This window comes from Oncorhynchus mykiss, chromosome 2, assembly GCF_013265735.2.
Source record: "Oncorhynchus mykiss isolate Arlee chromosome 2, USDA_OmykA_1.1, whole genome shotgun sequence".
NCBI lineage: Eukaryota > Metazoa > Chordata > Actinopteri > Salmoniformes > Salmonidae > Oncorhynchus > Oncorhynchus mykiss.
Genome location: NC_048566.1, coordinates 76,260,235 through 76,272,461, shown reverse-complemented (window position 1 = coordinate 76,272,461; position 12,227 = coordinate 76,260,235). Strand labels below are relative to the sequence as shown.

Genomic DNA, 12,227 nt, shown 5'->3' with positions numbered 1-12,227 from the left:
CAGAGATGCACATGTTTAGGATGCTCTTGACCAACAGACGCATATCTGCATTCCCAGTCATGTGAAATCCATTTAGGGCCTAATGATTTTATTTTAATTGACTGATTTCCTTATATGAACTGTAATTCAGTAAAGTCTTTGAAATTGTTGCATGTTGCGTTTATATTTTTGTTCAGTATATATGAATTTGACTGAGCATTTATCTGTCTCCCTCTGTGTGTGTGTGTGTGTGTGTGTGTGTGTGTGTGTGTGTGTTAGTCTCCAGGGTATAAGAAGCACAACTCCCATGAACCAGTGCTTCAGTCACATGATGGCTTTACTGATATATACTGTAGAGACAGACTGAGACAGTTGATGTAACCTGAAAATTCTGGTCATCATATTTTACATCACGCTACACAGAAATACAGTAGAAGAACACACAATCCAAACAACAAAAATATTTGCTGAAGCAATTTCTCGTGACCATCATTCCACATCCTGTGTTGTGGACATTGGAACTATGTGAGAAGCATGAAGTTCATGGCTAGCAATGAAGTAGGTAACATTTTATCACAGGGGTGTTTCTTGTAAAAACTAAATAAGAATGGGCAAAGGGGAGGACAGAAGTAGGCCTACACACAGTGTCCAGGAGTCCCTTGAACCATTTTAGAACAAAATAAGAACATCAACAAAAACACAGTAACACAAAAGACTCAAGTCAAAGGCCTTACAAGAGGAGTGTGGCCTATATCTCAGACACATGGCCAGTTGTGTTGTGTTTCACCTACACTTGCTTGAGGCAAGTCTAGGGTGTTCTAATATCATCAGTGTACGTGTGTGTGTGTCTGTGTGTGTTTGTGCAAGCGTGTTTCAGAGTGTTCTTAAATGTTTGGCCTCAGTGACTAGAGAGTGTTGCTGGGTTACTGTTTATCACTCCTTTGATTGGCCCACTGATACTTCCTGCTCTGTATCACAGGGTTGAAATGATGGACTCCCCTGTTTCAAACTCTCCCCTTCGCTCTCTAATTTACCCCCCTTTCCTTCCATATCATCCCTGTCTCTCCCGGCCCCTCCCTTGTTTCCCTCCATCCAAACCCTCTCTCTCTCCACTCCTTCGCTCTTCCCAGTCCCCTCCTCCTCTCCACCACTGGCAGGGATCTCAGTCGTGATGTCATTGTCATAGTCTGTTATCAGGAATGTGGGCTGTATGTGAGAATAGAGTCTCACCAGCTCTTCATCCTCATCATCATCACTGTTCCTGGTGGCCTCTTCATCCCCCAGGAAGCAGTCATCATCACCGATGGAGGCTGTCTCAGGGCTGTGGGTGGAGGGTCTGCGCTCCTCAGGGTACCCTGGTTGTCCTACCTGCTCTGGGCAGGTGATGGTCAGTACAGGGGTATGTGTTTGCCCTGGGGTGGGTTTAGGTGGGGGTGTCCCTACCCTGTCCTGCTCTGGACAGGGGGGAGTAAGTAAAGGTGTGTGATTATATCCTGTACATTCAGGATTGTATACCGGGCCTGGAGTAGGTGAGAAAGGGAGAGGTGTGGTAGGTGAGGTAGGAGGGGGTGTGGGGTGAGGGGGTGAGTTGATCGGAGTGGGAGGAGGTAAAGGTGTGTGTACCTGCTGATGGTTAGGTGAGGTAGGTGTCTCTTCTATCTGAGTGTGTGTACCTATTGGATCTGCAACAGGGGAGGGGTGTGTAGCTAAAGGCGAGTCTGTCTGATCCATGGTAGGTGTAGGTGATGGGTGTGGGGGTGTACTAGAGCTGGAGTTGCCCAGGAGTTGAGTGGATGTCTTGAGTAGTTCAGGTGTGATGGTTGTAGCAGGTGTATGGGTGGAGTTGGCTAGTATAGGCTGGATGTAGGTTGTTGAGGGTGTAGCTATGGGTAAAGCGTTGAATGGAGAAGGGTCCGAGTCTGCAGGTGTGTAAATGCTCTGACCGCCCAGTAGCTTGGAGGTGGAGGTGGAGGTGCTTAGACCCTCCTTTTTGAACTTCACCTCATCAAGGACTGGCATGTGGCTACTGTGACTCACCTGGGGAGAAAAGACACAAATCGACATGGCTGACTGACTGTCTCACTGATACACTATGTGATGTTAGCTCACTTGCTCCTTTGTCTATTAACTCACCAGTTGGAAAGGTCTCACACACACACCCACACACACACACACACACACACACACACACACACACACACACACACACACACACACACACACACACACACACACACACACACACACACACACACACACACACAGAGACTCACCAGTTGGAACCATTGTAATCTCTAGACCAGCAGGGTAGATCAAACAGAGAGACACACAGGTCAGTGCACAGGACTAGAATGTCTAAATGTTAGAGGTTAAAAGTTAAAAGGGTAGGGGTCAGGGTGAAGTGTCAGTATATCTCACCACATTGGGGTGTTTTCCCTGTGCAATACAGCCCCTGTCCTCTGGGTCCTTCAGTCCTCTGTATGTCCGGAGGACATGCTGCAGTGCATACAGAGCGCAGCCTAACAGAGTCAGCCCCAGGATGACCACACCCATAGCCTTGCCTACTGCACAGCTACCATGGAGACGCCCGTCCCCCAATGGGCCCTGAGGGACTGCACACACATATAGTACCTGTCAAAAGTTTGGACACACCTACTCATTCCAGGGTTTTTTTCTTTATTTTTTTTACTATTTTCTATGTTGTAGAATAATAGTGAAGACATCAACACTATGAAATAACACATATGGAATCATGTAGTAACCAAAAAAGTGTTAAACAAATCAAAATGTATTTTATATTTGAGATTCTTCAAAGTAGCCACCCTTTGTCTTGATGACAGCTTTGCACACTCTTGGCATTCTCTCAACCAGCTTCATGAGCTAGTCACCTGGAATGCATTTCAATTAACAGGTGTGCCTTGTTAAAAGTTCATTTGTGGAACTTCTTTCCTTCTTAATGTATTTGAGCCAATCAGTTGTGTTGTGACAAGGTAGGTTGGTATACAGAAGATAGCCCTATTTGGTAAAAGACCAAGTCCATATTATGGCAAGAACAGCTCAAATAAGCAAAGACAAACAACAGTCCATCATTACGTTAAGACATAAAGGTCAGTCAATATGGAATATTTCAAGAACTTTGAAAGTTTATTAAAGTGCAGTCGCAAAAACCATCAAGCACTATGATGAAACTGGCTCTCATGAAGATCGCCAAATGAAAGGAAGACACAGAGTTACTTCTGCTGCAGAGGATAAGTTCATTAGAGTTACCATCCTCAGAAATTGCCGCCCAAATAAATGCTTCACAGACTTCAAGTAACACACACATCTCAACATCAACTGTTCAGAGGAGACTGTGTGAATCAGGCCTTCATGGTTGAATTGCTGCAAAGAAACCACTACTAAAGGACACCAATAATAATAAGAGACATGCTTGGGCCTAAAAACACGAGCAATGGACATTAGACCGGTGGAAATCTGTCCTTTGGTCTGATGACTCCAAATGTTTGCTTCCAACTGCCGTGTCTTTGCGAGACTCAGAGTAGGTGAACAGATTATCTCTGCATGTTTGGTTCCCACCGTGAAGCATGGAGGAGGCGGTGTGATGGTGTGGGGGTGCTTTGCTGGTGACATTGTCTGTGATTTATTTAGAGGGTGTGTAAGGGCTATTTGACCAAGAAGGAGAGTGATGGAGTGCTGCATCAGATGACCTGGCCTCCACAATCACCCGACCTCAACCCAATTGAGATGGTTTGGGATGAGTTGGACCGCAGAGTGAAGGAAAAGCAGCCAACAAGTGCTCAGCATATGTGGGAACTCCTTCAAGACTGTTTGTAAAGGTAAAGCTGGTTGAGAGAATGCCAAGAGTGTGCAAAGCTGTCATCAAGCAAAGGGTGGCTACTTTGAAGAATCTCAAATCTCAAATATATTTGGGTTTGTTTTACACTTTTTTGGTTACTACATGATTCCAAATGTGTTATTTCACAGTTTTAATGTCTTCACTATTGTTCTACAATGTAGATAATAGTAAAAATGAAGAAAAACCCTTGAAATAGTAGGTGTGTCCAGACTTTTGACTGGTACTGTATGCACACTTACACTGAGAGCAAGTACGACCACACAAATTGTGATTGTGTGTGTGTGTATGTGTGTGTGGCTGTGTTACCTATTTGTCCTTCATACAGCACCTCCACCTTTATGAGAGCCGTGGCCATGTCACCTGACTCCAGATCCACAGCCACTACCTGCATGATATCATCATCATCATCATCATCATCATCAACAACAATTTAGCTTGTTCATCATTACGTTGTTCTCTCAAATACTGTTCTGTCCAATCAAAGCCCACCTTCAGACTGTGTTTCTGTGATGGCCGTAGCTGATTGGTCCTGGCGATCAGAAGCCCCTCCTGTGTGATGTGGTAAAACTCTGTGTGATTGGACGAGGACCTCAGGGAGTAGTGCATCTTGGGATTAATCCCCTACCAATTAAGGGAAGAGAGAGTTGAAGTTACAGAATATTACACGATGCATAGTCCAGCTGTGTGTATGAGCGTGTGTGTGTGTGTGTGTGTGTGTGTGTGTTTGTATGCATACATCAGAGAAGTCCCTGTCCTGTATCTGTAGCAGCAGCACGGTGTTTCCGTAAGTGTTGACCAGTGAGGCAGGGCTGTTGCCTTCAGTGACAAAACCACGGTATTCGGCCCGACCAAACTGGGGAGGAAAGCGGTTGACAGCCACAACACGGATCACCACTGTGGCAACTGAGTACTTCCTAGGGTCATTCCTCTGGTACGCCTGAGGAGGGGGAGAGAGTTTTCAGTTATTTAGAGTCTCTGTAGTCGTGTGTGTGTGTGTGTGTGTGTGTGTGTGTGTGTGTGTGTGTGTGTGTGTGTGTGTGTGTGTGTGTGTGTGTGTGTGTGTGTGTGTGTGTGTGTGTGTGTGTGTGTGTGTGTGTGTGTGTGTGTCTCACCATGACCCGTAGGCGTAGTGTGGGTGTCAGTAGTCTGTTCTCTACTTCTTTCATCAGACGCACCTCCCCTGTCACCTCATCCATCACAAAACGCCCATTATCAGCCCCTGACAACATATATTGTCAACAGTGTTGGGGAGTAGTGAACTACATGTAGTTAAACTAGTAATATAGCTACATTTTGCAGGAGCTTGGTGGTAGTTGAACTAAATTCAAATCTAGGTAGTGTTTTCAGTTTTTAATTACTTTTTTTTGCCAAGTAGCAGTGTAGCTAACTACTGGAACTACACACATTGTTTTGCAAATATTTAATTACATTTGGGTGAAGTTGGCAATCATTTCCTTCATTGGCTTCAGACCTGCCTAATTCTCACTTACAACATAATTTTTGTGTTTAATATGCTAAATTGCTCATTCTGCTAACATATGACCCCAAAGTGATCTGTCCTTGCAATTTGTAGTCAGTGACATAACATATTTACATATGATAATTTTTCATCAAGTAGTTTGGATGTAGTGAACTACTTTTTCAGAGTAACTTTAGTTAAGTAAACTATAATTTTCTTAAGAGTAAGTTTAGTTTAGCTTAACTTTTTCCAGTATGAAGTAATTGGTAGCCTTGTAAACTATACTGTTTATAAACTCCCAATACTACGTTGCATTTCATTCTGAAGATAAACAATGGTGGTTTGTATGTGTGTGTGTGTGTGTGTGTGTGTGTGTTGTACCTGACAGAATGCTATAGCTGAGAGGTGAGTTGAGGCCTCTGTCTCCATCCACAGCATTGATCGGCCCAGGAGAGAAGTCCAGAAGAACGTCCTATAACAGGGACAACATTAACAGAATACATCAGTCCCTAACCCCTAACACCTACCACCAACACCTAACCCTAACCCTGGGCACTAACCTGTTCGCCTTCTGTGATGTTAACCGTGTAGACAGGGTTGCTGCAGACACGATTCGATTGGTCATTAGAGGGGGGCATGCACGGCAGGAATTGTGGGTACTGGTCATCTCCGTCCAAGATATTCACGGTCAGGATGGCACTAGTGTTGAACTTCTCCACAGTGTTCATCTCCTACACACACACACAAACACTCAGACAGGCATATACACACACACACACACACACACACACACACACACACACACACACACACACAGACACAGACACACACACACACCGTATATCAGACTGAGATATTAGTTCCAGTCATACAATTTGATTGGTTAAAGGTGTGCATTATTCACAAAATATATCAAGCAGATGGTAGGCACAGCCACGTTTTTCTGTAACTATAGGCTAGGTGCATTTAGGGTACCGAAGCATATATGGTGATCTTCAGTTGTGTTTTAGTCTCGTAGTCCAGAGGCTTGGCCAGTATCACCTCTCCACTGTTAGGGAGATCCACTCTGAAGTAGGCAGCATCAGGCTGGAACAGAGACCACACACAAATACTGTACTCACTCATTTCAATGCAGAAGTATTTTTTATTTATTTGATACAGTAAGGAGATCTGGTATTTATTTAAGTATAAAACTTTATTGATACAGTACCGAGGTCTGGTCGATGGAGTACATTATGGTGTCGCCATCTGCATCTGTGGCCTGGACTGTAAACACCACTGTCTTCACCTCAGCCAGCTAGACATGGACATCAAGCAAAAATCGGCTTCAGTTTATGTCTGTGTGTGTGTGTGTGTGTGTGTGTGTGTGTGTGTGTGTGTGTGTGTGTGTGTGTGTGTGTGTGTGTGTGTGTGCGTGCGTGTGTGTATATGTGTGTATATGTGTGTACTGTATATGTGTGCGTACGTGAGCATGTATGTAGTGTAGCCTACTTACCTCACTGATGCTGCGAGGCTGTATGGTGCTCTCCACAAACTCAGGAGTGTTATCATTCTCATTCAGAATCTCCACCATGATCCTGTACTCACTCTGAAACACACACACACACACACACACACACACACACACACACACACACACATTTAGAAGTTTTGGATCCATAGTAATATCACTTTGGTATAAAGGACAAATATATTTCCAGATATGTACAGTCTCTACCTGCACAGTGTCCTCCTCATAGCAGGTCAACGCTGCCATCAGGACTGGGCCCTGCACCTGAGACACACACACACACACAACATATATAATGCTTCATATCTGCACATGACCCTGCTGAGTGTTGTTCTTTGAGTCAACTAAACCAAGACAGAACCCTGTCATCATTGTGAGGAAGTTGTGATAACGTTTTTACCTCCCGGTCCAGAACTCTATCCAATGGGGCATTGAGTCTGATGCTCCGCCTTTCTAGGAAGAACCAATCAGCGTCCTCCCCAGTTAAGCTCCAGACAACATCATTGGCTGTCAGCTCAGTGTTGAGCTCAGCGATGAGTTCTCCTATCATGCTGTTCTCTTTGACCTTGGAAAACACATCATGGCCCTCCAGACATGGGTTCCCTGACAATCAGACAAGCTTGTGATTAGCAGAGTAGCCAATCAGACAAACAGTTTGATGTGATTGATTAGGATCCCCATGGGAACAGCTAGTCTTACATGACAAAAAAGAGATTACAGACAAATGTTTTTATAATTTCCATATATTTAAAAACATGAACATGTAGTGTGTGTGTGCATCTATTAGTTACGCATACATGTCAGTACATACACACAACAAGTAGGTCACATGGGGGAGAGGCGATGTGCCGTGAGGTGTTGTATTTTGAATACAGGTTTGCTGTTCACTTGCGCTATATAAGATGGAAGGAAGTTCCATGCACTCATGGCTCTATATAATACTGTACGTCTCCTTGAATTTGCTATGGACCTGTGAACTGGGAAAATAGCCCTGGTGGCATGTCTGATGTGGTAAGTGTATGTGTCAGAGCTGTGTGTAAGTTGATTATGAAAACAATTTGGAATTTCCAACACATTAATGTTTCTTATAAAAACCAGAAGTGACGCTGTCAGAATTTCCTCAACCCTTAGCCAAGAGAGACTGGCGTGCATATTATTCATATAGCCCTCTGATTACAATGAAGAGCAAGAAGTACCGCTCTGTTCTGGGCCAGCTGCAGCTTAACTAGGTCTTTCTTTGCAGCACTTGACCATATGACTGGACAATAATCAAGATAAGATCAAATTAGAACCTACTGGACCTACTGGCTTTGTGGAGAGTGATGTCAAAAAAGCAGAGCATCTCTTCATTACAGACGGACCTCTCCCCATCTGTACAACCATTGAATCTATATGTGTTGTGCATGACAATGCTCTTACTTTTAGAGATGTTCATAACCATTACTGGCAATCCATTCCAAAACTGACTGTAGCACTTGGTTAAGTGTTTCAGTGACTTCATTAGCTGTGGTTACTGATGCGTATATGGTTGAATCATCAACATACATGGACACACATGTTTTGTTTAATGCCAGTGGCAGGTCATTGGTAAAAATAGAAAATATGAGGGCCTAGAGAGCTGCCCTACGGTACACCACACTTTACATGTTTGATATTAGATAAGCTTCCATTAAAGAAAACCCTCTGAGTTCTAGTAGCTAGATAGCTCTGAATCCACAATATGGAAGAGTTTTTTCATTTAACCTTTATTTAACTAGGCAAGTCAGTTAAGAACAAATTCTTATTTACAACGACATCCTACCAGGGAACAGTGGGTTAACTGCCTTGTTCAGGGGCAGAATGACAGATCTTTACCCTGTCAGCTCGGGGATTCAATCCAGAAACCTTTTGGTTACTGGCCCAAAACTCTAACCACTAGGCTACCTGCCTAGTAGTAAGAGGTTGAAAAGCCATAAAACATACGTTTTCTCAACAACAGGTTATGGTCAATAATATCAAAGGCTGTACTGAAATCTAACAGTACAGCTCCCACAATCTCCTTATTATCAATTTATTTCAACCAATCATCATTTGTGTCAGTTGAGTGCTCTTCTCTATAAGCGTGCTGAAAGTCTGTTGTTAATTTGTTTACATAGAAATAGCATTGTATTTGATCAAACACAAATTTTCCCAACAGTTTGATGAGAGCTGGCAGCAAGCTTATAGGTCTGCTGTTAGAACCAGTAAAGGCCGCTTTACCACTCTTGAGTAGATGAATGACTTTGGCTTCCCTCCAGGCCTGAGAACAAAAACTGTCCTCTATTAAATTATTAAAATAATTGGCAACATCTTATGGTTTTGTGATGAATAAGCCATCTGATTCGATGAAAGATGGAGTTTAATTAGTCTTTCTGCCCATCATTTAATTTAAAGTATATAATTGATCTTGGCTTCATAATACAGTTTATTCTTCTTTTTGTTGAGTTTAGTCACATAATTTCTTAATTTGCAGTAAGTCAGCCAGTCAGATGTGCAGCCAGACACTTTTTATGACTTGTTGAACCTTTTAGGAATAAGCCACACAGGGAACACAATTTCTACTGACAACAAACACATCGTATAGGTATTTATAGGTTATTTCACATTATAGATTTAAATCAATAAAAAGAGACATTCTGGCAAAGCAATAATGACACACAGATCTACAGCAAGGGAGAAGCTTAGCGGAACGATGGGTGCATTTGCCATAAACATATGCCGGTACTTACAATTTTCTCCTCTCACAGTTTGGTCTAAACCAGGGTCACCACTCCCATCCTCCAAAGACACGCCATCTTCTACAATGGCAAAGAGATGCCCTGAACAAACCAAAACAGTCAACCTCTATACACAGCTTAATTGGAAACTCCGCCCTTAATTAATTACGACGTGGAACACTTGCTGCTGGCATGCCAGCCGACATCAACAAAATACTACAAATGACAAAAGTCCAAAGTTTACATACACCTTAGCCAAATATACAGTGCCTTGCGAAAGTATTCGGCCCCCTTGAACTTTGCGACCTTTTGCCACATTTCAGGCTTCAAACATAAAGATATAAAACTGTATTTTTTTGTGAAGAATCAACAACAAGTGGGAAACAATCATGAAGTGGAACGACATTTATTGGATATTTCAAACTTTTTTAACAAATCAAAAACTGAAAAATATGGCGTGCAAAATTATTCAGCCCCTTTACTTTCAGTGCAGCAAACTCTCTCCGGAAGTTCAGTGAGGATCTCTGAATGATCCAATGTTGACCTAAATGACTAATGATGATAAATACAATCCACCTGTGTGTAATCAAGTCTCCGTATAAATGCACCTGCACTGTGATAGTCTCAGAGGTCCGTAAAAAACGCAGAGAACATCATGAGGAACAACGAACACACCAGGCAGGTCCGAGATACTGTTGTGAAGAAGTTTAAAGCCGGATTTGGATACAAAAATATTTCCCAAGCTTTAAACATCCCAAGGAGCACTGTGCAAGCAATAATATTGAAATGGAAGGAGTATCAGACCACTGCAAATCTACCAAGACCTGGCCGTCCCTCTAAACTTTCAGCTCATACAAGGAGAAGACTGATCAGAGATGCAGCCAAGAGACCCATGATCACTCTGGATAAACTGCAGAGATCTACAGCTGAGGTGGGAGACTCTGTCCATAGGACAACAATCAGTCGTATATTGCACAAATCTGGCCTTTATGGAAGAGTGGCAAGAAGAAAGCCATTTCTTAAAGATATCCATAAAAAGTGTCGTTTAAAGTTTGCCACAAGCCACCTAGGAGACACACCAAACATGTGGAAGAAGGTGCTCTGGTCAGATGAAACCAAAATTGAACTTTTTTGGCAACAATGCAAAACGTTATGTTTGGCGTAAAAGCAACACAGCTGAACACACCATCCCCACTGTCAAACATGGTGGTGGCAGCATCATGGTTTGGGCCTGCTTTTCTTCAGCAGGGACAGGGAAGATGGTTAAAATTGATGGGAAGATGGATGGAGCCAAATACAGGACCATTCTGGAAGAAAACCTGATGGAGTCTGCAAAAGACCTGAGACTGGGACGGAGATTTGTCTTCCTACAAGACAATGATTCAAAACATAAAGCAAAATCTACAATGGAATGGTTCAAAAATAAATATATCCAGGTGATAGAATGGCCAAGTCAAAGTCCAGACCTGAATCCAATCGAGAATCTGTGGAAAGAACTGAAAACTGCTGTTCACAAATGCTCTCCATCCAACCTCACTGTGATCGAGCTGTTTTGCAAGGAGGAATGGGAAAAAAATTCAGTCTCTCGATGTGCAAAACTGATAGACATATACCCCAAGCGACTTACAGCTGTAATCGCAGCAAAAGGTGGCGCTACAAAGTATTAACTTAAGGGGGCTGAATAATTCTGCACTCCCAATTTTTCAGTTTTTGATTTGTTAAAAAAGTTTGAAATATCCAATAAATGTCGTTCCCCTTCATGATTGTGTCCCACTTGTTGTTGATTCTTCACAAAAAATACAGTTTTATATCTTATTGTTTGAAGCCTGAAATGTGGCAAAAGGTCGCAAAGTTCAAGGGGGCCGAATACTTTCGCAAGGCACTGTATTTCATCTCAGTTTTTCACATTTCCTGACATTTAATCCTAGTAAAAATTCCCTGTCTTAGGTCAGTTAGGATCACCAGTTTATTTTAAGAATGTGAAATGTCAGAATAATAGTAGAGAGAACGATTTATTTAAGTTTTTTTTATTTCTTTCATCACATTCCCAGTGGGTCAGAAGTTTACATACACTCAATTAGTATTTGGTAGCATTGCCTTTAAATTGTTTAACTTGAGTCAAACATTTCGGGTAGCCTTCCACAAGCTTCCCACAATACGTTGGGTGAATTTTGGCCCATTCCTCCTGACAGAGCTGGTGTAACTGAGTCAGGTTTGTAGGCCTCCTTGCTCGAACACGCTTTTTCAGTTCTGCCCACAAATTTTCTATAGAATTGAGGTCAGGGCTTTATGATGGCCACTCCAATACGTTGACTTTGTTATCCTTAAGACATTTTGCCACAACTTTGGGAGAATGCTTGGGGTCATTGCCCATTTGGAAGACCCATTTTTGACCAAGCTGATGTCTTGAGATGTTGCTTCAATATATCCACATACTTTTCCTGGCTCATGATGCCATCAATTTTGTGAAGTGTACCAGTCCCTCCTGCAGCAACGCACCCCCACAACATGATGCTGCCACCCCTGTGCTTCACGGTTGGGATGGTGTTCTTCGGCTTTGCAAGCCTCTCTTTTTCCTCCAAACATAACGATGGTCATTATGGCCAAACAGTTCTATTTTTATTTCATCAGACAAGAGGACATTTCTCCATATAGTTTTTTATAGCGGTTTTGGAGCAGTGGCTTCTT

The 12,227-nt window shown here is 42.7% G+C and overlaps 1 protein-coding gene across 1 annotated transcript; it reads right to left on the bottom strand.

The window, feature by feature from the left end:
- Positions 1 to 298: 298 nt before the first annotated feature.
- LOC110496485 (cadherin-related family member 5-like) lies at positions 299 to 6,059 on the bottom strand. Its single transcript, XM_036955859.1, has 9 exons — positions 5,855 to 6,059; positions 5,676 to 5,766; positions 4,948 to 5,054; positions 4,572 to 4,772; positions 4,325 to 4,456; positions 4,142 to 4,220; positions 2,398 to 2,591; positions 2,253 to 2,273; positions 299 to 2,016 (listed from the first exon to the last, which is right to left on the bottom strand). Exons 1-9 carry the CDS (start codon positions 6,020 to 6,022, stop codon positions 913 to 915), a joined length of 2,097 nt encoding a protein of 698 aa, XP_036811754.1. The 5' UTR covers positions 6,023 to 6,059; the 3' UTR covers positions 299 to 912.
- Between the last annotated feature and the right edge of the window lie 6,168 nt (positions 6,060 to 12,227).